Source organism: Heloderma suspectum, chromosome 2 (genome assembly GCF_057233095.1).
Source record: "Heloderma suspectum isolate Gila_16-S chromosome 2, 16-S_ref, whole genome shotgun sequence".
Taxonomy (NCBI): domain Eukaryota; kingdom Metazoa; phylum Chordata; class Lepidosauria; order Squamata; family Helodermatidae; genus Heloderma; species Heloderma suspectum.
The window spans coordinates 15441214-15453781 of record NC_139459.1 but is presented as its reverse complement, the minus strand read 5'-3'; the positions used below and the strand labels follow the sequence as shown (position 1 = coordinate 15453781).

General features: G+C 42.8%; 1 protein-coding gene across 4 annotated transcripts in view; it reads left to right on the top strand.

Moving 5' to 3' along the window:
* The window catches only part of SMAD2 (SMAD family member 2), a 65922-nt gene that overhangs the window by 32776 nt on the left and 20578 nt on the right, over positions 1–12568 (top strand). For 3 of the 4 annotated variants that reach the window (XM_084832881.1, XM_084832880.1, XM_084832882.1), the window contains exon 3: positions 11845–11934. The exons of the other annotated variant lie outside the window; for it this stretch is intronic. In XM_084832881.1, coding sequence (XP_084689007.1) covers positions 11845–11934 — 90 coding nt within the window. The remainder of the gene's footprint in view (positions 1–11844; positions 11935–12568) is intronic. 4 annotated transcript variants of the gene reach the window in all.

Below are 12568 nucleotides of genomic sequence, written 5' to 3'. Positions count from 1 at the left end.
CACTAGAGGCATAGAAACTGCCTCTTCTGAAGGTGGAGATCTTCAGAGCTTTATATGATAAACTGCCAAAGCATCCAAAAAAGTTTTGGCAGTGAGATCAATGATAGTGATGCATCTTGGGCTAAAATCATACTAATCAGACCTTATGGTAACCATTTGATTTAAAGAAATCTTGGTTAATCAAGTATTCCAGAGGGTAGGGGCAACTATCCTGAGGCTGCAGCCCTATGCTCACTTACCTGGGAGTAAGCCCCATTGAATTCAGTGGGACTTAGGAGTAGGCATGCATTGGATTGCACTTTAAATGCCCTTCTGAGGGGCTGCTAGCTTAATCCAAGGAGCATGTGGAACAACCAGAAGGGCCTCCTCTGGAGATGGAAGGGAGCTGTCAGTGGTGTAAGGCCCCCACCCTTCAAGTTCCTATGGCAAATCTTGAAGTAAAAAGCATACTTTCTTTGCTTTTAGGTATGCACACAGCAGGTCTCATCTTAGAAGAGGCATTCCCTCCTGTGCATGAGAGAAGAGAGCATGAAAATGCTAAGATTTGCCATCTCTAGTTTTATAAGTACTTGGAATAATTTGTCTTTAAAAAAACTGCTGGCTGATGGATCAGGGCACCTTTTTCGGAAGCTTTAAAAAATTATCACCACTTGATTGATTAAATGTAGCAGCCCTAATGGCAACTCTGATAAAATCTAAAATGCTCACTGCTACAATCCACTTAAAATAGTCATATCCAGTTTCAGTACCTAATCACTTGAGTATACAGTGTTAACGATGGGACTTCACATATAATCTCACAGAGAAGCATGGGTTTCATTGACTACATGACTAAGCAAATACTTAGTATGTCTTTTTGTATGATGTACCATATTTAGGGAAAGTACTTAACCATTAGTAACTGTACAAGATGCTAGTTCCTAATGTTGGAGAAAGCAAAAGCAGATTACTGGGTCATTAATTCAGAACAGAGGCGAAGCGCAGAGTTCCTTGTGCCTCTTAACCAGTCTAGTAATTCACAGCAAGCTTTCTAAATAGTCAGAAAGCTGGTGGGGCTTTCTGTAATTTCTTCATGATACTCGTGTTTCCCTTACCATTGTTCTTCCTTTTAAGTATTCCACCTGCTTGCAAATAAACTTCTAGTGAAGAAATAGTTGTGCAGTAAGAAGTTGCACAATCCAGGTAATAATAAGAGGACAAGTATGAACTGCAAGGAGCTTTCAAAGTGGCACTTCGTTCTAGCATTGCTGTATTATTATTTTTTTACAGAGGGAATTGTGCAACCCCAAATCCTAATAATTTAAAATCTGCAAGGAAATAGGTGACTCAGATATTCCTGCTTTTGTGAAATGCCCTGCAATCTTAATGGTGGTAGTTGACTTAATTGAAGATTAATTTTCCTGAGGGTTTCATCCAATGTTGTGTGTCTGGACTTCCCTTCCCTTTCCTCTCCTCCCCCTGCACCCTTCAGATCTGCTCCAGAGGATCCCCCACCCTTCCAGAGCAGATTGGGGGGGTTACAGGTGGGAGGGGGAATCTGTTCCTTCAGCTGGACCCTTTCTAGTGTTGAACGGACACAGTTGGGTTCCATTCACCTTTCTAATGGTGAATGGAACCCAGAGTGTATTTGAAAGCAATACTGGAATCAAGAGAACTTCTGTGTTTATGTATAGAAATCAGCCTCCCTCCTGAAAAGTATTCCAGAGGCCATATTGTATAAGCACAGACTTGGCATTCTTTGACCTGAAAGCTCTGGGCTGTAAACACTGAAATGGGAAACTCTTCGAGGCTATGTTAACATGGTGGTAGCATGTGGGAGGTGAAGTTCTGGACTACTAGGACTACATATATAGCATCCTTTACTCAAGGCTTCATGCTCTTCCTTGGTCAATTTTTTATTGGAATTCCAATGGTCTACCAATGTGTTTTAAATTTACAAAACAGACCACACAAGTCTGAAATGTGTTTGTCCTGAAGTACTACAGGATTCTTTTTGTTTTGAGGCTAACATAGGGAGGGATGTGTGCATTTTTATTCCTGTTTTTGTTTTAGGTCTGAAGTTAGTTTTCAGAGGAAAACATGGAACTGGAAACTGCTGCTATTGCTGCTTAATGGGGAGTTGTATTTGTATTCTGCAGTGTATTTGCTGCATCACATGGAGAAAAGCAGGGGGGTTGTCACTAGAGGAAAGTGGGTGGGATGATGAGTTAAGCACACACCCTGCTTTTTTGCTTCTAACCTGCAAAAGTCTTCTCCCTCTCTTTTCTGTGAAGTGCTGACCCAGGCTCCAGAGCTGTGAATGAAACATAACCTTTTTCCTTCCCATTCCTGTAATCCCTGCATTAACACTCATCCTAACTTTTAAACTGTTTGTGGTACCACGTGACTGGCATTGTTAGTGTTGGGGTGTGGGGCAGGGGGAGAAAGGAGGAATTTGGTAGGTTGTAATATAATTGACTACTGCATTCAGGTTCCCCCAGTGGTTCTGAATAGGTTCAGATGTAATAATGGGAAACCATGAGTGCCCACCACATGAAAGAGCCTGCATGGGCTTTGGGCTTGCATGCTCTTTCCTCCTCTTTCACTAACCACAGGATGTGAATGAAACATCCACTTCTGATTTTAAACCAACAGTCAGCTCCCTGTGATGTCCAAACTCTGGGAACTGTGGTTTGCTTAAACAATGCCTGGTGAGAAAAAGCCAGAGTCAAAGTAGTTTCAGATTGTGGCTTGTTCTCAAACTATTGTTAACAGCAGTTTCCTGAATTTAAAATCACAGAGGACTGTTGGTTTAAAATGGAACCTGGATGCTTTCAATCTCCTTGAGTGGTGTGAAACGGGAGGGGGGAGTGTGCAAGCCCAAAGCTTATGCAGGCTCATTCACTTCATGGTGTCTGTTGTGCCTTTGGTTCACTATTCCCAGGTGTAATACTTGCTCATCATCGTTCAGTTGGAGGTCATGGTGATTAGTCTTCCTAAAATCACTGTAGTCTTGGGGTTGGCATGCCAGGATAGAGCAGCCCAGGCTTTTAGACATATGTCTGTCCATGGGGGACTTTGTGCCCAAGAGACATAGGTCTCCTCCCCTGCCATACTGGCAAGATTGTTTCGCTCACAACTGCTGTCTGCCTTCTCTTTTCTTTGCTCCAGGTACAATTTCTTTGTTTTGGTTGGTCAATTCCTTTGTTACAACCTATGGCTGAAATGATTTCCACAGGAAGACTATATCTACTGGTTATCAGAACTGGATATCACTAGTAATTTGGGGTTGTATTGAGGGATAGAGAAGGTAGATACCTTGCTAATGATATCTTGCTGATAAAGATACCTTGCTGAGGGGAGATATGATAGCACTGTTCAAGTACTTGAAAGGTTGTCACAGAGAAGAAGGCCAGGATCTCTTCTTGATCATCCCAGAGTGCAGGACACGGAATAATGGGCTCAAGTTACAGGAAGCCAGATTCCGGCTGAACATCAGGAAAAACATCCTGACTGTAAGAGCAATACGACAATGGAACCAATTACCTGGGGAGGTGGTGGGCTCTCCCACACTGGAGGCCTTCAAGACAAGGCTGGACAGCCATTTGTCAGGGATGCTCTGACTTGGATTCCTGCGTTGAGCAGGGGGTTGGACTCGATGGCCTTGTAGGCCCCTTCCAACCCTACTATTCTATGGTTCTATGATTCTAATCCAAAAGCCAGAGAAGCATTTTTATTAGAATGAACTCTTCGTTTTTGTTGAAAAGGTTGTTTCTTTTTACTGTTAATACTGCATTCTTCCTAATAGTTGTATCATGTCCGATTCCTGTGGTCTAACCTGGACCTCATGGACTTGGATTGAGTTTGGATAACTCTTTAAAATGTGGATTGTGAATAGCAATTACTCTACCATCTAGGTCTTCTGAGAGAACTATCAAGATGAAGAGAAACGATCCCTAAAACTCAGATGCTTTTAAAAGAAAAATCTACCTTCTAGCTAGAGTCATCCCCCCACTGAAAAGTTCCCTGTAACTTTTGCCAAGCTTACTGCTGGAAGTATATGATGCAAAATGCATTTCATTCTCAGGGATCCAAGTTTTTGGTAGAAAATGAATTCAGACACCCCTTTTTCAAGGAGCTATAACCATGCAGAGTTGAGTCCCAGCAACAGCCGTTTCACTTCTGCATGTCCTTGGCCTCCTAAGATCTCTAATCTGGATGTCTGTGATCTGAGAAGTCTAAACTGTGCCCCAGCGTCATAGGAAACTCTCCTGTTAGTCGAAACCCAGAGATATCACTATTATCATCTTGATAGTTTGAACCCCTTGAATTATGGCAGATCTGATTCTCGGTGTGTGCAAAACCTAACGATTTATCACACATTGTAAAATATTAGTTGAGGTGATGTCTGGTATGAAAACTGTTTCAGACAGGTGAATAATCATCACTTGATAATAAAACCAAGCAAGCAAACATTTGTGAAGTGGAAGGAAGGAAAGGCTTATTCCAGAAGGCAAAACTAAAATGGTAGTGCTACACTGACAATTCCATGTCAATTGGGGATCGGTCCCACAAAGCAGCACAGCCTCTCCTTTTCTGTATGGAAAGTTGACTGCTGTACCATACTATGCAGTGGTGAAAATTACTGTTCTCATTCTTGGACTACTTCTTGGAAAGCTTTTTCCAGTGATTTATCATGCAAAATTGAAATAGTAGCACGTGTGAGTGTGTAAGTAGAAGTGCGGGCAGTTCACTTGCAATTCCTTAGAATTCAGGCTTATCATGAATGAGGCAGCATGCTGGTCATGGCTTATGGTTCTGGCTTGTCTGGGGAAGACAAGCCAGAACTCACGGTTCACATGTCATACTAAGCAAAGCTTAGATGGAAGGTCTGTGGGTTGTTAGTAGGAACAATCCTTTAGAATTCCAGCTTATCATTATGTGTGAACCAAGCCGGAGAGAATAGTGGTGCAGGAGCTATTTCTGTCTGGAAAGGAGGCCACTCTAGCCAGACAGCAGCAGCTGCCCAAACCCTATGCTGAAGTAGCAAGTGGGATTTCTGGAAACTTCATTGCGTATTTAAAAGAAGGCGAATGTGAAAACTAGCTCTCCATCTGATCCAGGTCATTACTACTTGTCAAATTCTGCTCCAAAGCTTCTTTCTGCACAAATTATAGTGGCTGTACGCACTTATCACCTCCATACACTTCTAAAGCAATAACTGGTGAGGGATTTGCTTAGTGGTGGTGGTTGTATCAACACTTCAAGAGCACTGAATTTTAAAAATAGTCTCAATTTACTGCAGGATGTTGAACAACTGCTCCCTGTAATTAGCTTTCTCATATTTTGGTAGCCTTCAAAGTGGGAGGTTGTAATAGTCCTTCAATTTTAAAGGATTGTCCTCCTTTAGCTTCTCTTTTCCCTTTGATGCTTACATAGATACCCTGCTAGAAATTAATCTGTCATATCTAGTGGTCTCAGATATATCGTTTAGACCCTTCAGCTTTGTTTTCCAAGCACTATGTGTAGAACTGAAAACATTTAAAGATGTTTTACCCTGCAGTACTTTGGACTCTACTTATCAATAGGGCTCTGCATGGACCCCCTGATTGCTTCGGGGCTTCCAAGGCAGGCCCTATTTACCTCTGACTGATTTGCCCCCCCCCCACCTCAGCCTACAGTGAGGGCAGGCTGCTGTCACCAGCCCCTAGGCCCTCTGGATGCGTGCTGGTAGCTGTCTTATTCTGAGGAATGGGGGGAGCCATTTTCCCCTGTTTTTGCGCCATGGTTGTGCCCGTGAGTGGCAGATCTGTGATTTTTCTGGTTCAGTCCATGGAAGCAGATGTGCTCTGAGGTTGGATGGTGGGTTTGTGGGTCTCTCCTTTAAGAATCATATGAAATCATGAGGATCCCCTTTTGATTTTATGGATCCTCGTTTTACCTAGTCCCCATAGCACGCACCTTCTTCTCAGCTTTGTTCTGTCAAAGGAGAGTGGGAAGGGTTGAGGGTTCCTCTGCCATGCCTGGCACAGACCGGGGCAGTTGCTCCCAGTGCTGCAGCAGAGGCAGGATAGGACTGGAGCAGAGAGAGAAATGCTATGGCGCTTCCCTCTCAGCTTCTGTCCCATCCTGCTGCTGTCGCTGCCGCCACCATCATTGCACTCAATGGCAGCTCGTCAAGGCATCAGGAGGCTGCTCAGTTATGAGGCAGCTCATGCACCCCGATGGATCCTCTTGCCCCCCCCCCCCCCCCGGGGTGCATGCACTGCACTTTGGAGACCACTGCTCTATTATTATTATTGTTATTATTATTATTGTTATTATTATTATTATTATTATTATTATTTATTGCATTTATATCCCGCCTTTTTTCCTCTTGCAAGGAACCCAGAGCGAATAATGTTTAGACAGTCCTCTGCAGTAACACCACACCACCTCTCTCACAACGTGGCTGACTCGCAACAAAGCTCCCTCCCTCCTCCTCCTCCCTCTCCTCTCCCCTTCCCCTGCCTCTCCCAGTGGCAGGGCAGATGTCTCTCAAATGGATACATTTGGTGCTTCCGCATCCTCTTGCTTCCCCCCCCTCCCTCCTCCTCCTTCTGCCCCTCTGTGTGATCTTTCAGAAGTTGATACATTTTGGAGGCAGCCTGTCTAGGCTGCTCAGAAGACATAAGAAGAGCTCTGAATATACAAGGCAGATGAGGCACTTCATGGAGGAGCTGCTTTGCGTCTGGGCACCTCAGTGCTGGTCTGATACACTTCGTATCACAATGAGGCACCTGAATCAGCCTGCTTCACCTTGTTATTTGAGCTTCGTACCGAAGCGGTGCACAGCCCTACTGATCAAGCATTTATCTTACAAGTCTTGCTAGCCTGTATCATCAGGGCCCTCGTGTACAAAAGTCACTAGCTCCCCCTTGCACATTAAATGTAATTTAGGGAGCATTTCTATACACGTTTGGACAGAAAAACATCCTACAACCCTCAGCATTCTCCAGCCAGCATGGGAATGCTGGAATTTGTGGACTTTTTTCTGTCTAAGCATGCATAGGATTGCATCCTTAGATGCCTTGTGGAATCTGTTGCTCATAACAGATAGTTTTCAGAAACCAAATCTTCTTTTCTGGGGCCATAGTATGGTGAGAACTGGTCCTAGACCTCTTTCCCAGAAGAAGGTTCCAGGGTCCATAGTAGTATATGCATCTTTCTTTAATGACTCTAACCCTTTATTATTATAAATAAATTATATTTATTATTATTATTTTATAATAATAATAATAATATTATAATCTTTACTTACAGATAAAAGGAAAAGTGTGCAGACTGTCTTCTACCCATTATTCGGTAAACTCTCTCCTGCCTGGAAGAATCTTGGCCAAGCCCTTGCCCTTGAGTGATGGCACCTCACACAGATTCCCCTTCCACATGTTTTCCACTATATGAAAAGCACCCAGGAGAGGCTTATTTTATGTTGTGCTGAGCTTTGGAGCAGAGATGCTTAATACAGGCTGGCATGAGACCTCTTCTCCTTACCTGTGCAGAGGAGATGGGGCAGTTTCTGTCACATCAAGGGTTGGAACAGGTAGGATGTCGTGAGAGCCATACTGTTCCACAGCCCGGTGATATGAGATTCTTTCTCCCCCTGCCCCCACTTCTGCAATGCAAACCACCCAAAGAGCTTTGGGTATTGGGGGGTACAGAAATGTAATGCATAAATAAATATGCATAGAGGACTTGTGGGAAGGGTCTGCAGCAAGCACAAACAATGGCTGGCTGCGATAATAAGCCAGAGGAACACCCCTGGTTCTTCTTCATGGTCTCTGTACAGTCGCACAGAGGTCTGTGCCTATGCAGATCAGAAGCTTTTAGAGCCCAGAAGAGCCTTCAGCCCCTGCCCTTGATTAGGGAAACCCTGTTCCTCTGGGTAGGGCCAAGGCTGTCCTTAATCACCAGGTTTGCATGATTGGGGAAGGAAAACAAGCCACCGTAGCTTATTTTCCTGTCCTGTGTGTGTCAGTTGAGCACCGCGTAATTACCGTACTTACCCTCTCTAGGCTTGGTTTGTCATGTCATTGAACCTGGCGAGGGTGGGTGGTGGATGGGTTTACAAACCACCTTGGAACCCATGACTTATTCTAGGGTTGTGGGGTGGTCTGTAACCTGACCCACAACTTACCCTCACCGGGTTCAAGTGACACCACAAACTACACCCAGCGAGGGTAATTGTGATAATTATGTGGCTCACAACTGGCACGTGGATTGTGGGAAAATACGCTAGTGGGGCTTATTTTCCTTCCCTGATTGTGCAAACCCAGTGAATGTCTTTTGGTCCACCGCCTTAATGGCATGATAAGAAACCCTCTTTAGAGCTTCAGAATTGCTCTCTTTATGGAAGATACTTGACCTCAGATTTTGTGGTGGACTGAGTCTGGCAAAGGTTTCCCTCGTTTGTTTTATCAAAAGATAGTTTACTTCGGTTTCCATCTGCTTTTCACCTCCCTTCAATGTCTTTCTGTATTCTGATGGGATTCATAATGGCACTCTCTGTCCACATTGCTTGAGTCTTCTAAGCCAAGCATGTCAACACTGGGCTTCAGGTTATCTGCCTCGTTGGGTGTGGTCATTATCATCTTTGAGCTGTAGCCTCTATATCTCTCTGAACTTGTACCTCCATATACCCAGCCTGACAACAATGCTATGGCAATAGCCTCTGAGGGTATGACCCCAGAGTGTCTGATACCTGACCCAGGTGTCAATACATTCCAGCAGTACACTAGCTGAGCAACCTGGCCAATTGTGGTCGCTTCATGTTTTTAGATATGCAAATAAAATTTAAAGAGAACTGACCTGTTTTTCTATAACATGTCAAGCAGCTTTTGAGATTCTCCCAACTTTTTCTTCCTGGGTCCATTCATCCTAGTTCTGTGGGCTGGTTATTTTTGAGTAGCTATGGTTTCCAGTGAGGCAGGTAAGTGTATGTATTCCATCCAGTGATTGAAGCTTTTGTTGGTGACACCTACACCAACAGAGTATTTTGATTATGTGAGTATTTTAGATTATGAAATGTGGGTTAAGATATATGGAGCGGTCTCTTCTCTCACTTTCCCCACTCCAAGCATTTGTATTGGTTAGATCTTAATTTTCAGCTACCATCTCTTGGAGCCGAACTCATTTTACTTGTCAGGTTATCAAAGTGATTGGCATAGTGATTGTTGTCTCAGTATGCCTTTGAAATGTAAGGGCTCCTAAACTGCTTTAAGGCAGACCTTATGCCACTCCGGTTTTTGTTGCACCAATCTGTCATAAGCAACATTCTGAGGTTCTTAATAATTGTACAAAATAATTGTATATGGTTTCAGAAGACAGATCCACTGAATATCTTGCAAAAATCTATCTTTGGTGTGTACATACATGTTGCAGTTTTGACATGTGAAAACCCAACTGCATTTGGGTTTCTTTTCCGAAGATAACTATTTTTTAAGGGTTCATGGCAGAGTTTGCTTCTGCCTCTGTCAATTCAGATTTCTTCTTCTCTAAGCAGGGGAGACAGGAGATTCTGGAAACCATTTGAAACTGAGAGAGCGGGCTGTTAAAAGGCTTCCTCACAAAGAGTGCACATATAGACTCTCCCCCTTCCCCCTGCCTGCCCTTTTATATCAAATTACATATTTGGATCTGCCCTCACAGAATGTACATATAAACAAGCTTCTCAAAATTCAGCCTGCTCTTGTGGAAGATCTCTTTACTTTTAGGAAGCAGCATGTCTGACTCAAGGTCCCTGCATAAATAGCTTTACAAGAGACACTTGGTGAATACTTGGAAAACATGAACATTTGGGCTAAGTTGTGGTTTTGGCAATGAATTTGTATTACTTGAATTCCCAATAGTGTGGCATCAGAGTAGCAAAAACATGTAGTGATTTCTGGCATCTTGGAACCTCTGTTAAGTTTTCTTTTAAATGCACTGAGGGAGGATGGATGGATATTCTGTAAGCTGTTACTGGCTTAATAGGAAATGTTGGTCAACCTTAACAGGTACTAATTTTCAAAACCTTTCCTCTGTGGCAACTGCAGCTGTGCCAAACACGAAGCAATGCTTTAAGTATGCAAGCTTCTTCCAAAGGGAAGAAATTGTTTTTCAGGCTTGAGCTACTCAAGAGACTGTTTTCAGAAGTGTCCTTGTGGTCTGGGTATATGAGACTTCCCAGAAAGCAAACTTAATGAAATGCAGAATATTAATGAAACACAGGAATAAAGTGTAATGGGTTCATTTTATTTCCAGGGCCTTTGCTGCAGAAGGAGACTGGTGGCTCACAATATTGTAAGGGTGTAGATCTGGAGTGTGAGCAACAGCCATGCCACTTGTAGCCCCCAAAGCAAGGTTTTGTGGGCTCTTGTTGAAATCTGCGATTCACCAGATTCTTTTAAATCTTTCTGGCTGCCCTAATTACTAGGTTGGAGCTCAGGAACCCAGGAAAAATAAGAATCCTATGTTGACCAACCGGGAAAGCCTTACAAAAGTTGTCTGGATTTCACCCCCTACATTTTTGGCTACAAATGACTGACATACTAAGGCATGATCAAATGGGTTACCTTTATATACCCATACATTTTGGCTAGTAACCTGTGGCTGTATTTGCAAAGCTGTTTGAGGACGTTAGAAGAAGGACCTGTTGACCTCTTGCTGTTTGGCACCTACTAGATTGAGGAAAACTTGAGAGAAACAATATCCTCTTTATGCCACTACACATGTAAAGTGGCTGGCTAACTATATTGGCTCATAATAGTTAGCCATCCAGAAACAGGCATTGTTACCAGAGCTGAGGGACACCAAGTGAATGCAATTGTAACTTTCAGACCATCTCTTGGTAAGTATTGGCAGGTTTGAGTGCTAATGAATCTCTTTGAGAAGGAATTGCAAAGGTGTGTTGAGCTCAGGGTGCTGTACAGACATACCCAGTTATTGCTTAATTGTCCAAATCTTAGATGCACGGTGACTCAGGTGACTCTAGTAGCTATAAAACCAAAGCACAGAGGCCACTTCCTGAAGAATGCAAAACAGATATATAGAATAAATGGTGGGTGTTATTGTTCTGTATTGGTTACAAAATACGTTTTCAGCCACTGGTGTAAATCAGATTTGTTGTGATACTGTCCCCAAATTGATGGCATTGGGTGCTGGGACATAGATGAAATGGCAGCCATCTTTGGTTGGTAGCTTAAGGGAAAATATTAGAGTTAATGCATGGCATTTCTTCTCACTTAAGCTGCGCTTCTTAATGTCTGCTGCACGTCAACAGCAAACATTGAATGTATCCTTTCTCTTATGTGGCACTGAAGACAATGGGCGGGTGCCATAAAAAGGCCTTTCCCATATAGAGGAAACCCAGCATACATATTCAAGCTAGTAATAGTTCTGCATCACTTGGGTTCCTGAATGCTGTTTTAACAACTTGTTGAAATCTAAAGTCTTATTGACATGGCTTTACTCTGTGACTTTCTGTATGCTTGCAAAGATATTCCCGAAAAGCTAGATGCTGTTGTGTACTGCCAGGTTGAGTAGGTTTTGCCTGTTTTAAGGTATATTACAAATATGCTGATTGCTTAAATCCAGCAAACTTGTTCACCTTTTTGGAAACACCATTTTACCTTGAATCACATGTTCCATTTTATTGGCCTCCTTCATATAGAAAATATAGCTTTTGATACCTGTGGTCTTTTTTGGAAAAAAAAAAAGCAGTATCTTCTATGTGAAAGGAAGTTTTCTGTACATTTCCCCATGTCTTTACATCATGGTAGTTTGAATAACCATGCTTCCATATTCACATCAACTTTTTTTGTTTTTGTTTTTTCAATTTATACACAGCACTTGCTCTGAAATTTGGGGACTGAGTACACCAAATACGATAGATCAGTGGGATACAACAGGCCTATACAGCTTCTCTGAACAAACCAGGTGAATATTCTGCCCTGTGTCTCATTGTAGAGATCTTGTGGGAGGGTTTGGCTTTCAAGGGTCTTGTCTAGTGGAAATGCTTCCTAGTCAGCAAAGCATTTAAAAACTGATTCTGCCTTAAGTGTTCTCAGCTGATGTATTGACCAATGAAATTCTAATTTTGGAAAAACCCTCTCCAGATTAGTGTAGTGCTGTCTGAAAGGGGGAAAACTTTGGGGGGAAATGCAACCACATGGTCTGGTGTTTGTTTACCAAGATTGGGGCACCTTAAATCTCTTATCAAGTGTGTGTTTAAAATAGTCTGCACACTGCTTTTTTGACTAGTTGGTCAGGTATGTGCATTCAGAATCTTAGAAAAAACATCTAGGCTTTTGATGGTTTTTTTTCATGTCACCCTTTACTTGCATTGTGTACTGAGGCTTTGTCTTTCCCATCCCATGAGTCATAAACCCATCTGCATTTGTGTAGGCCTAGGCAGACTTATCTTAAAACTAGCAAAACTTTTCAACTGGTAGCAGCAAGGGACGCAAGAATGCAATCTTATCATGAAACCACAAGCAAGCACAGTGTGTGTCTGATGCAAGCTTCATGTTGTAAGCCGATGTGAATTGCTTGGATATCCGACTGCTGTAAC